This window comes from Microcaecilia unicolor, chromosome 1 (genome assembly GCF_901765095.1).
Source record: "Microcaecilia unicolor chromosome 1, aMicUni1.1, whole genome shotgun sequence".
NCBI classification, from domain to species: Eukaryota; Metazoa; Chordata; class Amphibia; order Gymnophiona; family Siphonopidae; genus Microcaecilia; species Microcaecilia unicolor.
This window is the reverse complement of record NC_044031.1, coordinates 29560864-29579771: the sequence shown is the minus strand read 5'-3', so window position 1 is coordinate 29579771 and position 18908 is coordinate 29560864. Positions and strand designations below refer to the sequence as shown.

Here is an 18908-nt window from a genome sequence, read left to right as displayed (position 1 = left end):
ATATAAGGACATCACCAGTTAGTGTGTGTGCGTTGTCCTGCTGTTTATGGGAAACCCCTAAGCAACTCCACTTTCTGTAAGCTTTTCTTGTTGTTTTTTTTTTTTAGCTCCCCCCCCCCAAAGTTCAGCTGCTCTTATTCCTGTAACTGTGAGTAGACACAAACTGATCTATAACTCAGGAACAGGTTTTCTTATTTCTCTTTTTTTCCTTTATCAGGTAATGCAGCATTTTATTATTCTGCAATATAGATTCTTGGATTGAGTCTGGGATAGTGTATGTACAGAATAAACTCCTCTTCTGTCAGTGCTGGGAGGGTCCAGGAGATGGCAGCAATCAGAAGCGTCTCTTTCCTTCCTTCCCTCCCTCTCTTCTTCTCTTCCCTCTGATCCTGCTTCCTTAGCTTTCCCTTCCCTGTTCCCTCCCCTTTCTCTCTCTTTGTCTGAAGCCATATAAGGAGAGAAGCTGAGTGAGCCCTTGCACTGACCCAGCAAAGAGGGAGCCAGGGTTGGAAATTCTGCTATGGAAAAGGGCAAGAGAATGGCTGCAGGGCTTTGTGCTCAGCAGGTAGGAGACTGGCAGGAGGTGGGCAGCAGGGGATGCAGTGCCAGGTAGCCTCTGATACACAAGCAGAAGAAGAAATGAGCCTGGCACTGCTCAATTATTCCCTGCAGCCCCTCCTACTCTTCTCTGTCTTTATGATTTTCTCAGTTTCTTCTTCCTCTAATCTCTTTAGATTCACTTTTCTCCCCTTCCCTGCCTCCCCTCTCACTGCTCTGTTCCCAGATCACAATATCTGAGAGGCTTTCATAAGTACATAAGTAATGCCACACTGGGAAAAGACCAAGGCTCCATCGAGCCCAGCATCCTGTCCACGACAGCGACCAATCCAGGCCAAGGGCACCTGGCAAACTTCCCAAATGTACAAACATTCTATACATGTTATTCCTGGAATTGTGTTTTTTCCCCAAGTCAATTTAGTAGCGGTTTATGGACTTGTCCTTTAGGAAACCGTCCAACCCCTTTTTAAACTCTGCTAAGCTAACCGCCTTCACCACGTTCTCCGGCAACGAATTCCAGAGTTTAATTATGCGTTGGGTGAAGAAAAATTTTCTCCGATTTGTTTTAAATGTACTACACTGTAGTTTCATCGCATGGCCCCTAGTCCTAGTATTTTTGGAAAGCGTGAACAGACGCTTCACATCCACCTGTTTCACTCCACTCATTATTTTATATACCTCTATCATGTTTCCCCTCAGTCGTCTGTTCTCCAAGCTGAAAAGCCCTAGCCTCCCTTAGTCTTTCTTCATAGGGAAGTCGTCCCATCCCCGCTATCATTTTAGTCGCCCTTCGCTGCACCTTTTCCAATTCTACTATATCTTTCTTGAGATGCGGCGACCAGAATTGAACACAATACTCAAGGTGCAGTCGCACCATGGAGCGATACAATGGCATTATAACATTCTCACACCTGTTTTCCATACCTTTCCTAATAATACCCAACATTCTATTCGCTTTCTGAGCCGCAGCAGCACACTGAGCAGAAGGTTTCAGTGTATCGACGACGACGACACCCAGATCCCTTTCTTGCTCCGTAACTCCTAACGTGGAACCTTGCATGACGTAGCTATAATTCGGGTTCTTTTTTCCCACATGCATCACCTTGCACTTGCTCACATTAAATGTCATCTGCCATTTAGTCGCCCAGTCTCCCAGTCTCGTAAGGTCCTTCTGTAATTTTTCACAATCCTGTCACGAGTTAACGACTTTGAATAACTTTGTGTCATCAGCAAATTTAATTACCTCGCTAGTTACTCCCATCTCTAAATCATTTATAAATATATTAAATATATTAAAAAGCAGCTGTCCTAGCACAGACCCCTGGAAAATAAAGTTTAGGAATCACATTTCTTCAGTCTGGCCTTTCTGAACACACTCTATTTGAATTTTACCCACACCTTTTTCTTAATCTCGTTTCCCATCTAGTCCTGCCTAATTATGTTCTCACTTGTCCACACTTAACTATTTGTTTCCCCTTGAGATAGTCTAAATCCCTGGTTACTTACTGCACATGTATTAATTTGCTTCTTAAACTTATTGTATTATATTCTGTACATTATTATGTTTTATTCACGTTATTGTTTGTTGAGTCTATTTCTGGCTAATGTGGGGTATAAATGTCATGAATAAATAAATAAATTAATTAATTAATCAGGAACAATGGATTAGTTTCTGTGAAGTGCACCTACCCTAAGCTGAAGAACTCAGTTGCCTTGAGATAAGTACTTATTTTATTGAAGATTATGAAGATTTCTGAAAAAGAAAAAAGGATGGATGAGGACAAATGGTGTGGTGCTACATATATGTATGAGATACATACGTGATAGAAATTTGAAATGCCCACCTTCCGATGGTCCTAATAAATAACTATATGTAAAAAAGAGGTGTATAAGGATCCTTTCTGAGTTTGTTACATTTGGAATATTTTGGGGTCCTTTTGAGCCTTTTTGACCACATATGGTGTTTGAATTAATAGGGGTCCTTTTACTAAACCATTGTAAAAAGTGGCCTGTGGTAGTGCGGGCGTGTCTTTTGGGTACATGCTGGGCTAGTTTATGCCACGTCCTGGAAAAAGGGCCTTTTTTTTTTCTATTTATTAATTTCAATATAATTAACAAGCTTAACTTGTTTATGAAATACAGCCAAATAAATTATATCATCTAATTAATTAAACAAATGAAAAAAATTTGTTAGCTTCCTCAGACCACAAAAAAATGGAGAAACAAAAGAATAGAGAAGATTACAAGGTAGAAATAAATGTTAAGGAAATATTTGCTGCATACTCCCAATCAAAATTACTTATTAGATGTTATTTAAGTTGCTTTAAATCTAAAAAAGATTTTAACTGGTCTGGTGAATAGAAAACATACTTATTTAAACCCAACTTAACATTACATTTGCATGGATACGCAAGAAAAAAAGAACCCCCTATCTCCAATGTCCTCTTTCTCATTGCCAGGAAAAGTTTTCTTTTTTGCTGGGTTTGCTTTGTAACGTCCGGGTATATCCATATCCTTTCTCCTCCGAAAGGGGTAGTGGAATTTTTGAAGTAGTTTCTCATAATGGCATTCAAGTCCTGCTCAAATACCAGAGAAACTATGAGGGTCGCCCTGTCAGTATATTTATCCAAAGTTTGTTCTAATAGAGCAGATATGTCCAAATTGCCATTTGTTTGCTGCAGATTCTGTTTTTCCCCAATCTTCTCCATAGGATTTCCAATATAATAGATTTTATTTACTGGCGACATACTTTCAAGGGGAAACTTTAGAATCTCATTTAGATATCTTCTAAAGAGATCAGAAGGAGAATTTCCTAGGAGTTTTGGGAAGTTAAGCAATCGTAAGTTCAATCTTCTATTATAGTTCTCAATCTGTTCGATTCTGCGCCGAACATCGCCACTATCTCTTATTGCTGCATTCTTAAATTCATGGAGCAAATCTACTTCTTTCTGGATATTCGTGATCTTTGTTGAGGTTTCTGTTTTAACTTGCTCTATCGTTACTTTCAATTCCTCAAATTTTTCATTCATGACATGAACTTCCCCAGACGTTTTTAGCAACGTTTCATTCATTCCATTTAACATAGTCCAAATCAAATTTAAATTTACCTCCGTTTTTTCCCCCGAGATAATCTTCTCAGGGCTCGGCAGCGAGTATTGCAGCTCAGGTCCCTCAACTGGCGCCTCTCCAACCACACTTCCGGTGACGCTGACGCTGCCGGACACGGAGGAAACAACTGCGATGGAGGAGACAGGGAGGTTTCATCAACCGGTGGAGACTCCGCTTCTCCGGTGCGTTCCACTACGGTACTACCTTCCCTTGAAAATTGGGAGATTGATGTCAAAAATCGATCCAAACTTAGTTGGGTTGGTGTTGAGGTAGCGGAGGGCGAGGGAACCTTCTTCACCACCCCTTTTCTCTTTGTGTGGGGCATTTTGAAAGAGGAAAATCGCTTTGCCCAGGTAAGTTGGAACGCTGTTACAACAGCTCTAAGCAGCAAAAGGGCCTTTTTTAAGGGGCTGGAAAATGGACGTGCAGCAAAATAAAAAGCAGCATGCGTCCATTTTCAGCCTGAAACCTTACCACCACCCCATTGACTTAGCAGTAAGGTCTCACGCAGTATTCGGGTGGTAAGCGTGCAGCGCACGCACACTGCTGCTTTCCGCCGGTAAGCACCTTGAGGTAGAAAATAGAAATATTTTCTACCGTGTGCTTTTGAGGCACGCCAAATTCGGAATTTCTGATTTGGTGCACACTGGACGCGCGTAGGGCCTTACACACCTTTGTAAAAGGGCCCCTCAAACACATACCTAGAGGGGATTTATGTCACAACCTTCCCCAAAAGCCAAATTCAATCCTCAAATCTGAAAAAATTAAAATAAATAAATAAAAGTGAAAACCTATTCTTTTCCAGTTCAATAAAAAAGTGATACAAAATGAATAAAAAAACTTTTTACCCAAAAATTCCGCACTCATCATTTATTATTGACAAGCCGTTGAGCCCATTAAAACGGGCAAGAAAGCGGTCGGAGCCCCGCCGAGTCCAGCCGAGCCACCGCCCAGGAAAGCCGCCCCAGGGGGATGGTGGCAGAGGAAAGCGCCCGGGTCACAGCGGCAGCAGCTCATCAGACCTGTCAGAGTGCGCCTCGGAGCTGCTGTCGGACGATCCCTGCCCGGTGCTCGCCGGTCACCCGTAGCTCTGTTCCTGCTTCCTCTAACAACGTTGGAAGAGATTTGTGACGTGCCACGCATGCGCAGAACAACTGCGCTGTCCTACGCATGCGCGGCACGTCTCACTCTTCATTTATATAGTAGGATACTGTTGTATGGTTTTTAATTATATACGTTCAGATTAACATCCCTACTCCTGATGTAGCCGGTTGAGGTGAAACGTGGCCACGTCGGATGCTTTGTTTCAATAAATTGTTCTTGTCTACATTTGCTGGTCTGTTCTGAGTTGAATTAATAGTGTTCAGTGTGACCATCCATGAAGGAACTGAAACTCCCAACTATGAATTCGGTGATTGAGACAACAGGAGATAAAGGGGTCTTTTTACTACAGTGTGCTACGATCTGGACATACCACTCTGTAGTGCAGGATTTTACTGTGCACAGAGTCCAGATCTAACTCAGGAAGCCCTGGAGTACATGGAGGAAACTGAGTCTAGGGCCACACCTGGGGAAACAGCTGGCAATTTCTAGAGAAGAGGCATCCTGGAGTCCCTGTTTCCATGATATAATGTTAGGAGAATAAAGTCATTGAGCTCCTCCACAGGTCACCGAGTTTGTTTCTGGTTTGTTTCAGGAGCCAGTGACGTTTGAGGATATCACTGTCCATTTCTCCCAGGAGCAGTGGGAGTATTTGGATGAAGGGCAGAAGGAGCTTTACAGGAAGGTGATGAAGGAGAATTATGAGACCCTGATCTCATTAGGTAAGGACTATGTTATCTCCATTTTTCATTAAATAAACAACCCACAGTTTAAATATTAATATTAATTTCTATGCATTTAATAAGAAAATTGTGTTTACTGTTTCAGAATGATGTCAGTAGCATGAGAGACTGCCATATTATTTATGGAATCTAAGAAAAAAGTTCTTTGGACAGTGGAGGTTCCCTGAAGAAGCGTTGAGCGAAACATGGGACCCTGCAAAGTAGATATTATTTTCGTCTTACAACAAAGCGAATGCTACATACCTGTAGAAGGTATTCTCCGAGGACAGCAGGCTGATTGTTCTCACTGATAGGGTGACGTCCACGGCAGCCCCTCCAATCGGAATCTTCACTAGCAAAGTCCTTTGCTAGCCCTCGCGTGCCGATGCGCACCGCGCATGCGCGGCCGTCTTCCCGCCCGAAACCGGCTTGAGCCGGCCAGTCTCATGTGTAGCAAGACAAATACAAGGGAAGACACAACTCCAAAGGGGAGGCGGGCGGGTTTGTGAGAACAATCAGCCTGCTGTCCTCGGAGAATACCTTCTACAGGTATGTAGCATTCGCTTTCTCCGAGGACAAGCAGGCTGCTTGTTCTCACTGATGGGGTATCCCTAGCCCCCAGGCTCACTCAAAACAACAACCATGGTCAATTGGGCCTCGCAACGGCGAGGACATAACTGAGATTGACCTAAAAAAATTTACCAACTAACTGAGAGTGCAGCCTGGAACAGAACAAACAGGGCCCTCGGGGGGTGGAGTTGGATCCTAAAGCCCAAACAGGTTCTGAAGAACTGACTGCCCGAACCGACTGTCGCGTTGGGTATCCTGCTGCAGGCAGTAATGAGATGTGAATGTGTGGACAGATGACCACGTCGCAGCTTTGCAAATTTCTTCAATGGAGGCTGACTTCAAGTGGGCTACCGACGCAGCCATGGCTCTAACATTATGAGCCGTGACATGACCCTCAAGAGCCAGCCCCGCCTGGGCGTAAGTGAAGGAAATGCAATCTGCTAGCCAATTGGATATGGTGCGTTTCCCCACAGCCACTCCCCTCCTATTGGGATCAAAAGAAACAAACAATTGGGCGGACTGTCTGTTGGGCTGTGTCCGCTCCAGATAGAAGGCCAATGCTCTCTTGCAGTCCAATGTGTGCAGCTGACGTTCAGCAGGGCAGGAATGAGGACGGGGAAAGAATGTTGGCAAGACAATTGACTGGTTCAGATGGAACTCCGACACAACCTTTGGCAGGAACTTAGGGTGAGTGCGGAGGACTACTCTGTTGTGATGAAATTTGGTGTAAGGGGCCTGGGCTACCAGGGCCTGAAGCTCACTGACTCTACGAGCTGAAGTAACTGCCACCAAGAAAATGACCTTCCAGGTCAAGTACTTCAGATGGCAGGAATTCAGTGGCTCAAAAGGAGGTTTCATCAGCTGGGTGAGAACGACATTGAGATCCCATGACACTGTAGGAGGTTTGACGGGGGGCTTTGACAAAAGCAAACCTCTCATGAAGCGAACAACTAAAGGCTGTCCTGAGATCGGCTTACCTTCCACATGGTAATGGTATGCACTGATTGCACTAAGGTGAACTCTTACAGAGTTGGTCTTGAGACCAGACTCAGACAAGTGCAGAAGGTATTCAAGCAGGGTCTGTGTAGGACAAGAACGAGGATCTAGGGCCTTGCTGTCACACCAGATGGCAAACCTCCTCCATAGAAAGAAGTAACTCCTCTTAGTGGAATCTTTCCTGGAAGCAAGCAAGATACGGGAGACACCCTCTGACAGACCCAAAGAGGCAAAGTCTACGCTCTCAACATCCAGGCCGTGAGAGCCAGGGACCGGAGGTTGGGATGCAGAAGAGCCCCTTCGTCCTGCGAGATGAGAGTCGGAAAACACTCCAATCTCCACGGTTCTTCGGAGGACAACTCCAGAAGAAGAGGGAACCAGATCTGACGCGGCCAAAAAGGAGCAATCAGAATCATGGTGCCTCGGTCTTGCTTGAGTTTCAACAAAGTCTTCCCCACCAGAGGTATGGGAGGATAAGCATACAGCAGACCCTCCCCCCAGTCCAGGAGGAAGGCATCCGATGCCAGTCTGCCGTGGGCCTGAAGCCTGGAACAGAAGTGAGGGACTTTGTGGTTGGCTCGAGATGCGAAGAGATCCACCAAGGGGGTGCCCCACACTTGGAAGATCTGGCGCACCACTCGGGAGTTGAGCGACCACTCGTGAGGTTGCATAATCCTGCTCAGTCTGTCGGCCAGACTGTTGTTTACGCCTGCCAGATATGTGGCTTGGAGCACCATGCCGTGACGGCGAGCCCAGAGCCACATGCTGACGGCTTCCTGACACAGGGGGCGAGATCCGGTGCCCCCCTGCTTGTTGACGTAGTACATGGCAACCTGGTTGTCTGTCTGAATTTGGATAATTTGATGGGACAGCCAATCTCTGAAAGCCTTCAGAGCGTTCCAGATCGCTCGCAACTCCAGAAGATTGATCTGTAGATCGCGTTCCTGGAGGGACCAGCTTCCTTGGGTGTGAAGCCCATCGACATGAGCTCCCCATCCCAGGAGAGACGCATCCGTGGTCAGCACTTTTTGTGGCTGAGGAATTTGGAAAGGACGTCCCAGAGTCAAATTGGACCAAATCGTCCACCAATACAGGGATTCGAGAAAACTCGTGGACAGGTGGATCACGTCTTCTAGATCCACAGCAGCCTGAAACCACTGGGAAGCTAGGGTCCATTGAGCAGATCTCATGTGAAGGCGGGCCATGGGAGTCACATGAACTGTGGAGGCCATGTGGCCCAGCAATCTCAACATCTGCCGAGCTGTGATCTGCTGGGACGCTCGCACCCGCGAGACGAGGGACAACAAGTTGTTGGCTCTCGCCTCTGGGAGATAGGCACGAGCTGTCCGCGAATCCAGCAGAGCTCCTATGAATTCGAGTCTCTGCGCTGGGAGAAGATGGGACTTTGGGTAATTTATCACAAACCCCAGTAGCTCCAGGAGGCGAATAGTCATCTGCATGGACTGCAGGGCTCCTGCCTCGGATGTGTTCTTCACCAGCCAATCGTCGAGATATGGGAACACGTGCACCCCCAGCCTGCGAAGTGCTGCTGCTACTACAGCCAAGCACTTTGTGAACACCCTGGGCGCAGAGGCGAGCCCAAAGGGTAGCACACAGTACTGGAAGTGACGTGTGCCCAGCTGAAATCGCAGATACTGTCTGTGAGCTGGCAGTATCGGGATGTGTGTGTAGGCATCCTTCAAGTCCAGAGAGCATAGCCAATCGTTTTCCTGAATCATGGGAAGTAGGGTGCCCAGGGAAAGCATCCTGAACTTTTCTTTGACCAGATATTTGTTCAGGGCCCTTAGGTCTAGGATGGGACGCATCCCCCCTGTTTTCTTTTCCACAAGGAAGTACCTGGAATAGAATCCCAGCCCTTCTTGCCCGGATGGCACGGGCTCGACCGCATTGGCGCTGAGAAGGGCGGAGAGTTCCTCTGTAAGTACCTGCTTGTGCTGGAAGCTGTAAGACTGAGCTCCCGGTGGACAATTTGGAGGTTTTGAGGCCAAATTGAGGGTGTATCCTTGCCGGACTATTTGGAGAACCCACTGATCGGAGGTTATGAGAGGCCACCTTTGGTGAAAAGCTTTCAACCTCCCTCCGACTGGCAGATCGCCCGGCACGGACACTTGGATGTCGGCTATGCTCTGCTGGAGCCAGTCAAAAGCTCGCCCCTTGCTTTTGCTGGGGAGCCGAGGGGCCTTGCTGAGTCGCACGCTGCTGACGAGAGCGAGCGCGCTGGGGCTTAGCCTGGGCCGCAGGCTGTCGAGAAGGAGGGTTGTACCTATGCTTGCCAGAAGAGTAGGGAACAGTCTTCCTTCCCCCGAAAAATCGTCTACCTGTAGAGGTAGAAGCTGAAGGCTGCCGGCGGGAGAACTTGTCGAATGCGGTGTCCCGCTGGTGGAGCTGCTCTACCACCTGTTCGACTTTCTCTCCAAAAATGTTATCCGCACGGCAAGGCGAGTCCGCAATCCGCTGCTGGATTCTATTCTCCAGGTCGGAGGCACGCAGCCATGAGAGCCTGCGCATCACCACACCTTGAGCAGCGGCCCTGGACGCAACATCAAAGGTGTCATACACCCCTCTGGCCAGGAATTTTCTGCACGCCTTCAGCTGCCTGACCACCTCCTGAAAAGGCTTGGCTTGCTCAGGGGGGAGAGCATCAACCAAGCCCGCCAACTGCCGCACATTGTTCCGCATGTGTATGCTCGTGTAGAGCTGGTAAGACTGGATTTTGGCCACGAGCATAGAAGAATGGTAGGCCTTCCTCCCAAAGGAGTCTAAGGTTCTAGAGTCCTTGCCCGGGGGCGCCGAAGCATGCTCCCTAGAACTCTTAGCCTTCTTTAGGGCCAGATCCACAACTCCAGAATCATGAGGCAACTGGGTGCGCATCAGATCTGGGTCCCCATGGATCCGGTACTGGGATTCGATCTTCTTGGGGATGTGGGGATTAGTTAAAGGTTTTGTCCAGTTCGCAAGCAATGTCTTTTTTAGGACATGGTGCAAGGGAACAGTGGACGCTTCCTTAGGTGGAGAAGGATAGTCCAGGAGCTCAAACATTTCAGCCCTGGGCTCGTCCTCCACAACCACCGGGAAGGGGATGGCCGTAGACATCTCCCGGACAAAGGAAGCGAAAGACAGACTCTCAGGAGGAGAAAGCTGTCTTTCAGGAGAGGGAGTGGGATCGGAAGGAAGACCCTCAGACTCCTCGTCAGAGAAATATCTGGGGTCTTCTTCCTCTTCCCACGAGGCCTCACCCTCGGTGTCAGACACAAGTTCACGGACCTGTGTCTGCAACCGTGCCCGACTCGACTCCGTGGAGCCACGTCCACGACGGGGGCGTCGAGAGGTAGACTCCCTCGCCCGCATCGGCGAAGCTCCCTCCGCCGACGTAGTCGGGGAGCCTTCCTGGGAGGCGACGGCAGCCGGCACCGCACGCGGCACCGACGCCGGAGACCTCACCTCGGGCGATGGGCCAGCCGGCGCCACGCTCGACGGTACCGGAGGGGTAGGGCGCAACAGCTCCCCCAGGATCTCTGGGAGAACGGCCCGGAGGCTCTCGTTCAGAGCGGCTGCAGAGAAAGGCATGGAAGTCGATGCAGGCGTCGACGTCAGAACCTGTTCCGGGCGTGGAGGCTGTTCCGGGCTGTCCAGAGTGGAGCGCATCGACACCTCCTGAACAGAGGGTGAGCGGTCCTCTCAGTGCCGATGTCTGCTGGGTGCCGACTCCCTCGGCGACCCAGAGCTCTCGGTACCGACACGGGAAGGGGACCGGTGACGATGCTTCTTCGACTTCTTGGAACGAAGCATGTCACCGGAGCTTCCCGGTACCGACGAGGAGGACGTAGAATCCAGCCGTCGCTTCCTCGGGGCCGAGGCCGAAGGAGGTCGGTCTCGGGGGGGCTGTACCGCAGGAGCCCTCAGGGTAGGGGGAGACCCACCTGAAGGCTCACCGCCACCAGCAGGGGAATGGACAGCCCTCACCTGCACTCCAGACGATGCACCACCGTCCGACGACATCAGCAGACGAGGTCCCGGTACCACCGACGTCGATGCAGCTATCCGATGTCTCGGCGCCGATGCAGAGGGCCGATGCCTCGATGCACTCGATGCACTGGCGGCCGAGGATGAAGCTCTGGACGCTGAAGACGTCGATGCACTCGATACCCCCGGTGCCGATGCCGACGAAGAGCCCGAGAACAAAACGTTCCACTGGGCCAATCTCGCTACCTGAGTCCGCCTTTGCAAGAGAGAACACAGACTACAGGCCTGAGGGCGGTGCTCGGCCCCCAGACACTGAAGACACGACGCGTGCCTGTCAGTGAGCGAGATTACCCGGGCGCACTGGGTGCACTTCTTGAAGCTGCTGGAAGGCTTCGATGTCATGGGCGGAAAAATCACGCCGGCGAAATCAAAAGCCGAAATGGCGAAAATGAGCACCAAAACTTTGAGGGAGAAATATCTCGACCGAGGCCGAAAAGAGGCCTACCCCGACGACGAAAGAAAACTTACCGGGGCAAAATCTGAAAATACGGGAAGGGGCAAAACGAAACCCGAGAGGGCTTCCGGAGCACTTCCCAAACAGTTTTAAAGGATTTTCCGAAGAAAAAACACGTCGAAAAAAGGACGCGCGAGGTCGACTTTCCGGGGCTCGACACGGCAAAAACACGACCGTACCGAGTGCGGACGAAAGAAGACTGGCTGGCTCAAGCCGGTTTCGGGCGGGAAGACGGCCGTGCATGCGCGGTGCGCATCGGCGCGCGAGGGCTAGCAAAGGACTTTGCTAGTGAAGATTCCGATTGGAGGGGCTGCCGTGGACGTCACCCTATCAGTGAGAACAAGCAGCCTGCTTGTCCTCGGAGAATGCATACAAATGGAGGACAGTTAGAAAACCTTTTTTCCGATAAGTGCACACGTAGGGGCCCTTTACTAAGCCTCGTAGGTGCCTACATGCGTCCATCGTGCGTTGATTTTATACTACTGCCCGGCTACTGCATGGCCCGGGTGGTAATTTCATTTTTTACGCGCGCAGGAAAATATATTTCCTGCGCATTGTACATGCGTTGACAATTGCTGCCCAGTTAACGGGTGAGAGCTTACTGCTAAGTGAATGGGTGGCGGTAAAGTCTCAGACCCAAAATGGACGCGCGCCAATTTTCATTTTGCCGCACATCCATTTTCAGCCCCCCAAAAAAGGCATTTTTTACAGGTGCACTAAAAAATGGATCTGTGCACGTCCAAAACACGCGGCTACATTAGCACAGGACATTTTTCAGTGCACTTTAGTAAAAGGCCCCCTTATTTTGTTATTCACATTGGAATTATTGAACAACATAAAGTTTACACAGATTAGTTGGTACATTGATGTGCAATAATTAGATTATGCAGAGAGAGCTGCACGATTAATATTCTGCCAGTGTCGTTATGCTCATATTAGCCCTCTCCTCAAGTCATTTCACTGGCTTCCTATCCGTTTCCGCATACAGTTCAAACTCCTCTTATTGACCTATAAGTGCATTCACTCTGCAGCTCCTCAGTATCTCTCCACTCTCATCTCTCCCTACGTTCCTCCCCGGGAACTCCGTTCACTGGGTAAATCTCTTTTATCTGCACCCTTCTCCTACACTGCTAACTCCAGACTCTGGTCCTTTTATCTTGCTGCACCATATGCCTGGAATAGACTTCCTGAGCCGGTACGTCAAGCTCCATCTCTGGCCGTCTTCAAATCTAAGCTAAAAGCCCACCTTTTTGATGCTGCTTTTAACTCCTAACCCTTATTCACTTGTTTAGAACTCTTATTTTATCATCCTCACTTTAATATTCCCTTATTTCTTTTTTGTCCTAATTAGATTGTAAGCTCTGTCGAGCAGGGACTGTCTCTTCATGTTCAAGTGTACAGCGCTACGTACGTCTAGTAGCGGTTTAGAAATGATAAGTAGTAGTAGTAGAAGTGATCTTGTTGATCAATAACAATCTCTCAAGTTATGAGTGCTTCTAAAATCATTTATTATATTATAACGTTTCTTACTAATTGCATATAAATTAATATGTAAATTGTGGGTTGATTTTTATGAACAATTTGTTCCATATTTCTCCCAGTTGTTTGAATGTTTCATCCCTGTTTTTTTTGTATTACCATTATTTCTAGCAGACACAAGGGCTTATTTAATAGAAGTAATTTGAGACCTTTACCTGTACCTCCTGTGTCCAGAAACTTTAAATCAGAGACAAATCCTCTTCCAGTTCTTGAGCCGGGGCTGAAAGTCAGGGACGGAGAAACAGAAAAAGCAGGACCTGGAAGCAACAGATCCCACTGAAGCAGCCAATCCGATCAAAAGTGTAGGGTTGTGTTCATCAGTCTCTCATTAGCTGATATCACTGGCACTAAGGAGGTGAATTTCATTTAAAGCTAATGGCAAAATGTGACAGATGAGGGTAATTTCCATTTATGTCCCTTTAAATGGACAGAAAGACAGTAGGGCAGGAAGAAGCTCAAATCTTCATTCATGCCAGGGGCGTAGCCAGACAACAGATTCTGGGTGGGCCTAGGCAAGAATTGGGTGGGCACCAAGTGTTCTATCCCCCCCCCCCCCCCCCCCCCCGAAAAAAAAAAAGAAAATTATCTCAGCTGGTGGGAAAACGCTTCTTTCCACCTTGGCAAAAGGCATGCACTGAGAACTGAACATGCGCAGGTGCCGGTGTCATGGAGAGTAGCGCTTTCGTTACCATCAGGGGAAAATCTTCAGCTGGCGGAGCTTGGGATTCCCTCCAGTTACCACTAAACATGTGCTACTGTAGGGTGGGCCTGAGCCATTAACGGGTGGGCCCTGGCCCACCCAAGCCCACCCGTGGCTACGCCACTGATTCATGCCATTCGGTTTCAGCAGCAAATGTGTCTCTGGGCCTGGACATGTTGGAGAAATTGTAGAGAGACCACACAAAGGTGGAGGTGCACTTAATCCCCACGAAGAAACAGTCCAATGTGGAGCAAAGAGGGAGTAGGGAAGGTAGGCTCTTTCCAATCAGTGAGGGAGACGTATGAATGGTAAAACAGTTTATTTGGATAACATCAAAAAATGACTCTACACAGCTGTGTTTCGGCGCCGAGGTGCCATGTTGGAGCCACCTTGGGAATGAGAGAACAAAGAAGCACAAGCCACTTCTCTAATCATATTGAAAGTTTTTAATAAACAAACAAGCCTATCCCTGCCTCAGTGATGTCAAGCTCAATGGAGCTTGGCCCGGCTCAGCTTGGCTTTTCTTATCCATATGTGGAAAGATCGAAAAGATGCTTTTAAATATCGACTTGAATTTGATCTTATGTTATATCTGTATCGCTTGTAGTAATCAGCTTGGAAATGTTGTATTCCCAGCAGAGAGGAGGTTCGCACATTTACAGAGGGGATTTTTATTATTGTACTGGTTAAACTGTTCTTCCATAATAATGCCAATGTTCATTTTTCTTATTGTAGAAAAAGAAGATCCTAGTACCAGTAATACAGAAATACATCACTGGAAGCTCTGTGAAAAGCTTGAAGAGGAAAAGTTGTTATCAGAAAGGGATAAAGAAGAAACTTCTTCTTGTTCTAACTGGCGAGAAAAAGGAAAAACTAAGTGGATCTCAGAGAGTAAACAGAAAAAGAATTCTCCAGGGGCCTCCGCTGTGCTTGAGCACAGTCCTAGTAATATCACACATACAGGGGAAGAGCAGAGAAACCAGACAAGGGATGAAAGATGTTCATGTGATGTTTGTGAGATGTTTCTCAGTGATCATGTAGCCCAGAAATCACAGCAGCCATCTGGCACTGAACTGAGATCATCTAAATGTACAGATAGTGAAAAAACCTCTCGTCAAAAGAGACTACAAGGACAACAGAAAACAAGCATAAGGGAAACATGTTTTACACGTTCAGAGAGCGAGGAAGGTTTCACTAGGAAGGATGAGCTAATGCAACACCAGAAAAATAAAAAAGAAATTAGAATGTGTACAAGTACAGAATACGTGAAAAGCATTATCAATGAAGTAAACATTGCAAAATACCAGAAAACAGGTCCTGGGGATAAAAAATCTTCATGTTTTGGTAGTGATAAAAACGTTAACCACAAAAAAAAATTTACAAGAAATGCAAAATTCCAACCAAGGGAGAAACCAGTTTTAGGTACAGAATGTAAGAAAAACTTCGGTCACACGAAAGGGTTCATAAAAGATAAAAACACTCAGTTAGTCAGTTCTACAACATCTGAAAAATTCTTTCGTAGGAAGGTTAACCTTTCAAAATGTCAGAACATTCAGAAAGATGATAGACTATATACTTCTGACTATGGTGGGAGTATCCATGAGAAAGGAAATCTCACAATGCAGCATGGAATCCTTAAATCTAAAAAGTGTGGTAAAATTGTCACTGATGAGAGCCTCACAGTGCACCAAATAATCCACACAGGAGCAAAACCATTTATGTGTCCTGAGTGTGGTAGCAGCTTCAGTCGAAAAGTAAGCCTGACAGTGCACCAGAGAATCCACAAAGGATTGAAACTATTTATGTGTTCTGAATGTGGCAAAAACTTTAGGAATAAGGCAAACCTCACAGTGCACCAGAGAAGCCACACTGGAGTGAAACCATATATGTGTTCTGAGTGTAAAAAAAGCTTCACTTGCAAGACATCACTCACAGTGCACCAGAAAATCCACACAGGAGAGAAACCATTTACGTGTTCTGACTGTGGGAAAAGCTTCAGTCGGAAGGTAAGCCTGACAGTGCACCAAAGTATCCACACAGGAGTGAAGCCATTTATATGTACTGAATGTGGTAAAAACTTTAGGCGGAAGGTAAGCCTCACAGTACACCAGAGAATCCACATAGGATTGAAACCATACACTTGTCCCCTGTGCGGTAAAAGCTTCACTCAGAAGACACAGCTCACAGTACACCAAAACAACCACAAAGGAGTGAAAGCATTTACATGTACTGAGTGTAGTAAAACATTCAGTCAGAAGGCAAAACTTGTCCTACACCAGAGAATCCATTCAGGCATCAAACCTTTTGCATGTACTGAATGTGATAAACGTTTCATTAACAAACCATCGCTTGCTGTGCACCAGAGAATTCATACTGGAGTGAAACCATTTACATGTACTGAGTGTGGCAAAAGCTTCAGCCACAAGACTTCTCTTATACAGCACAGAAGAATCCACACAGGAGTGAAACCATTTTCGTGTATTGAGTGCTGTAAAAGTTTCAAGGCCAAGGCAGCACTCACCATACACCAGAGAATCCACACAGGAGAAAAACCTTTTATATGTACTGAATGTGATAAATGTTTCATCGATAAAGGGAAACTCAAAATGCACCAGAGAATTCACACAGGAGTCAAACCGTTTACATGCACCGAGTGTGATAAAAGTTTCAGTGATAAGGGAACACTTACCATTCACTATAGAATCCACACTGGAGTGAAACCATATCTATGTACAGAGTGTGGTAAAACTTTCAGAAAGAATGGAAAGCTCATTGTACACCAGAGAATCCACACAGGCGTGAAACCATTTACATGTTCTGAGTGTGGTAAAAGCTTCAGTCAGAAAGGACACCTTATAATACACCAGAGAAGTCACACGGGTGTGAAACCATTTAAGTGTATCGAGTGTGGTAAACATTTTGCTTACAAGACAGTTCTTACAAAGCACCAGAGTGTCCACACAGGACTGAAACCATTTACATGTTCTGAGTGTGGTAAAAGTTTCAGCCATAAGCAAGACCTCACAAGGCACCAGGCAATCCACACAGGAGTAAAACCATTTAAATGTTCTGAGTGCGATAGAAGCTTCAGCTATAAGCCAGACCTCACAAGACACCAGAGAATCCACACAGGAGTAAAACTGTATACATTTTCTCAGTGTGATAAAAGTTTCAGTCACAAGACATCCGTTATAGATTGATTTGATAGTGTCACATGCTCCTAGATAATAAATTGCCTTACATATATGAAATAAATTTAAATTGACTAAGTACATCAACTTCACTGTGAAAGTGTGGCAAAAACCATACTTCATCTCTAGTTTGAAAATGGACAGTATGTCATTCCTAATATCTGTTTTCGGCGAGTAATACTCCAGCGATACTCCTTGTCACCACTCATATTTTGTATAGCACTTAACTCTTTCAGTACACTTCTTTACTCTTTGAGTTATGGATGTGGCCTTAATCCTTGAACTGACAAAGCCCTTGAGGTCATAAAAATGAGGACAGTGGTAAAATCCACATTTCAGACTGATAAAACCTACTGTGACGTGTATCAAAATCTTTCTGGTGTTCCTAACAAAACAATAATTCTAAATGAAATTTCAAACTCCATTAATTACAATTCTTAGTTCCTAATTTTTTATCTTTCTAGATTTTATAATCTTTTTTACTACGTTTTAAGGAGACAGAAAAGCCTCAGAAAGTGGAGTATCTATAGCGTTTTCAGCTCTCCTCTTTTCAGTCATTGATTTAAAAACCTTCTCTGCTTTATTCTTCCCAAACGGGACACTGTAGTTCATGTAACTTATTTAGATACACATAACAAATCCTTTATAGGGTACCACTTATCTTGATTCATTCAAATAACAGCCAGACTTTACCTCCACATTGCAGTCTTGTTAAACAACTCCATGGCTAGTGTTTCGCGCCTCTCCCGCCACTGTGTCAGGGAACTCTATTAATTACTCGGCAAGTCTTTCTCTTCCATCCATGAAGGAGTTGGAACACCGGAAAGATTTTGATATTCTTCACAGTGGGTTTTTTGAAAGCCCTGTAGGTAACATTACACCTGCTACTTTGAATGACTTGAAGCTCTGTAGTTCCGGGGATCAAAATTTGGTGGAACAATTCTGTTTAGTAAAAATCTTTTCTGATGACATCAGGATGACTTTTGGCCTGGAAAAATGTGCTAGGAGGAAAATGGAGTAAAACTTAACACATCTCTCTGACTGATGATTGTGCCATCAAGGAACTTGAACAGGAAGGAGTAGAGGAAGGACTGTTTAGCCCTATACCTGTACTCCTTATCAGACAGCTGCAAGATGCAAGGCTGAACCTTCGGGTGTTTATTCCCCGGATAAACTAATTTGATCTGAAGATCACAGGAAGGGTTACACCATTAGCCAATCATAAATTTATCACAGAAACAAATTTATTACAAATAGGAAAATAAACATCTGATTGCTGTTTTGCCAATTACAATTAAGGTACATAAGTAGTATATGCAAAAAGAGTCTCTTTCTTCCAGTGAGAGGAGCTAGACCAGCCTGGAAGCAAATGGCTTCTCAGTGCTAACAAAGTTCCTGTTTCTGAAACTCTGCAGCGGCACAGGTCTCCCCGGGATCCCTCTCGGCCGTCCCTTTTGACTCTGGCAATGGAGGTGCCTTAGGGCGCTCTGCGTCCCCTGGAAGGGATTAGTTCCAGGCACATGTCTCTGGTAAAGACTCAGTTTCCCCTCTCCTGTCTATGGAGCATCTTTGCTCCCTTGGTCCTCTAGGGCCCTTCTCGGCAGTAACCTTCCTTCTTTGGCTGTGCCTGGCTAGACAAGTACAGTGTTTGGCAGTATGCTCTGCTTCTTGGTCAGTTCTTTTTAGTCCTAAATGGCTTCCTGTCTTCCTCTTTTTACTGTTTCCGTGCCTTGGTTGACTCACAGCTGGCCTTAGCTTGAGCAACAGCAGGGGTTCTCCCCTGGATTCTCTTACACTCTGCTTTCCTACAGCCTTGCACTGTCAGGGCTTTCAGTCTCACGGTGGCCATCCTCGGCTGCCAACCTTGTCTCCAGCAAGTGGGACGTTTTGGTGGCCTGGCCATCGCTCTGGCCTGCATGCCACTT

General features: G+C 46.5%; 2 protein-coding genes across 2 annotated transcripts in view; both read left to right on the top strand.

Annotated features, from left to right (window-relative positions):
- The window catches only part of LOC115462937 (zinc finger protein Xfin-like), a 117252-nt gene that overhangs the window by 45832 nt on the left and 52512 nt on the right, over positions 1-18908 (top strand). Inside the window, exons 5-7 of the mRNA XM_030193074.1 lie at positions 14528-15798; positions 15883-16566; positions 16660-16926. Of these exons, the coding sequence (XP_030048934.1) occupies positions 14528-15798; positions 15883-16566; positions 16660-16926 (2222 nt within the window). The remainder of the gene's footprint in view (positions 1-14527; positions 15799-15882; positions 16567-16659; positions 16927-18908) is intronic.
- LOC115464195 (oocyte zinc finger protein XlCOF6-like) lies at positions 487-17004 on the top strand. The gene is made up of 3 exons (XM_030194590.1): positions 487-565; positions 5363-5489; positions 14528-17004. The coding sequence occupies exons 1-3, from the start codon at positions 521-523 to the stop codon at positions 16990-16992; spliced, it is 2637 nt and encodes an 878-aa protein (XP_030050450.1). The 5' UTR covers positions 487-520; the 3' UTR covers positions 16993-17004.

Coding starts and splice junctions, on each gene's coding strand:
- LOC115464195 (XM_030194590.1), top strand. CDS start 521: ATGGAAAAGGGCAAGAGAATGGCTGCAGGGCTTTGTGCTCAGCAG. Junction 566..5,362: donor CAGGGCTTTGTGCTCAGCAG/GTAGGAGACTGG, acceptor GGTTTGTTTCAG/GAGCCAGTGACGTTTGAGGA. Junction 5,490..14,527: donor TGAGACCCTGATCTCATTAG/GTAAGGACTATG, acceptor TTCTTATTGTAG/AAAAAGAAGATCCTAGTACC.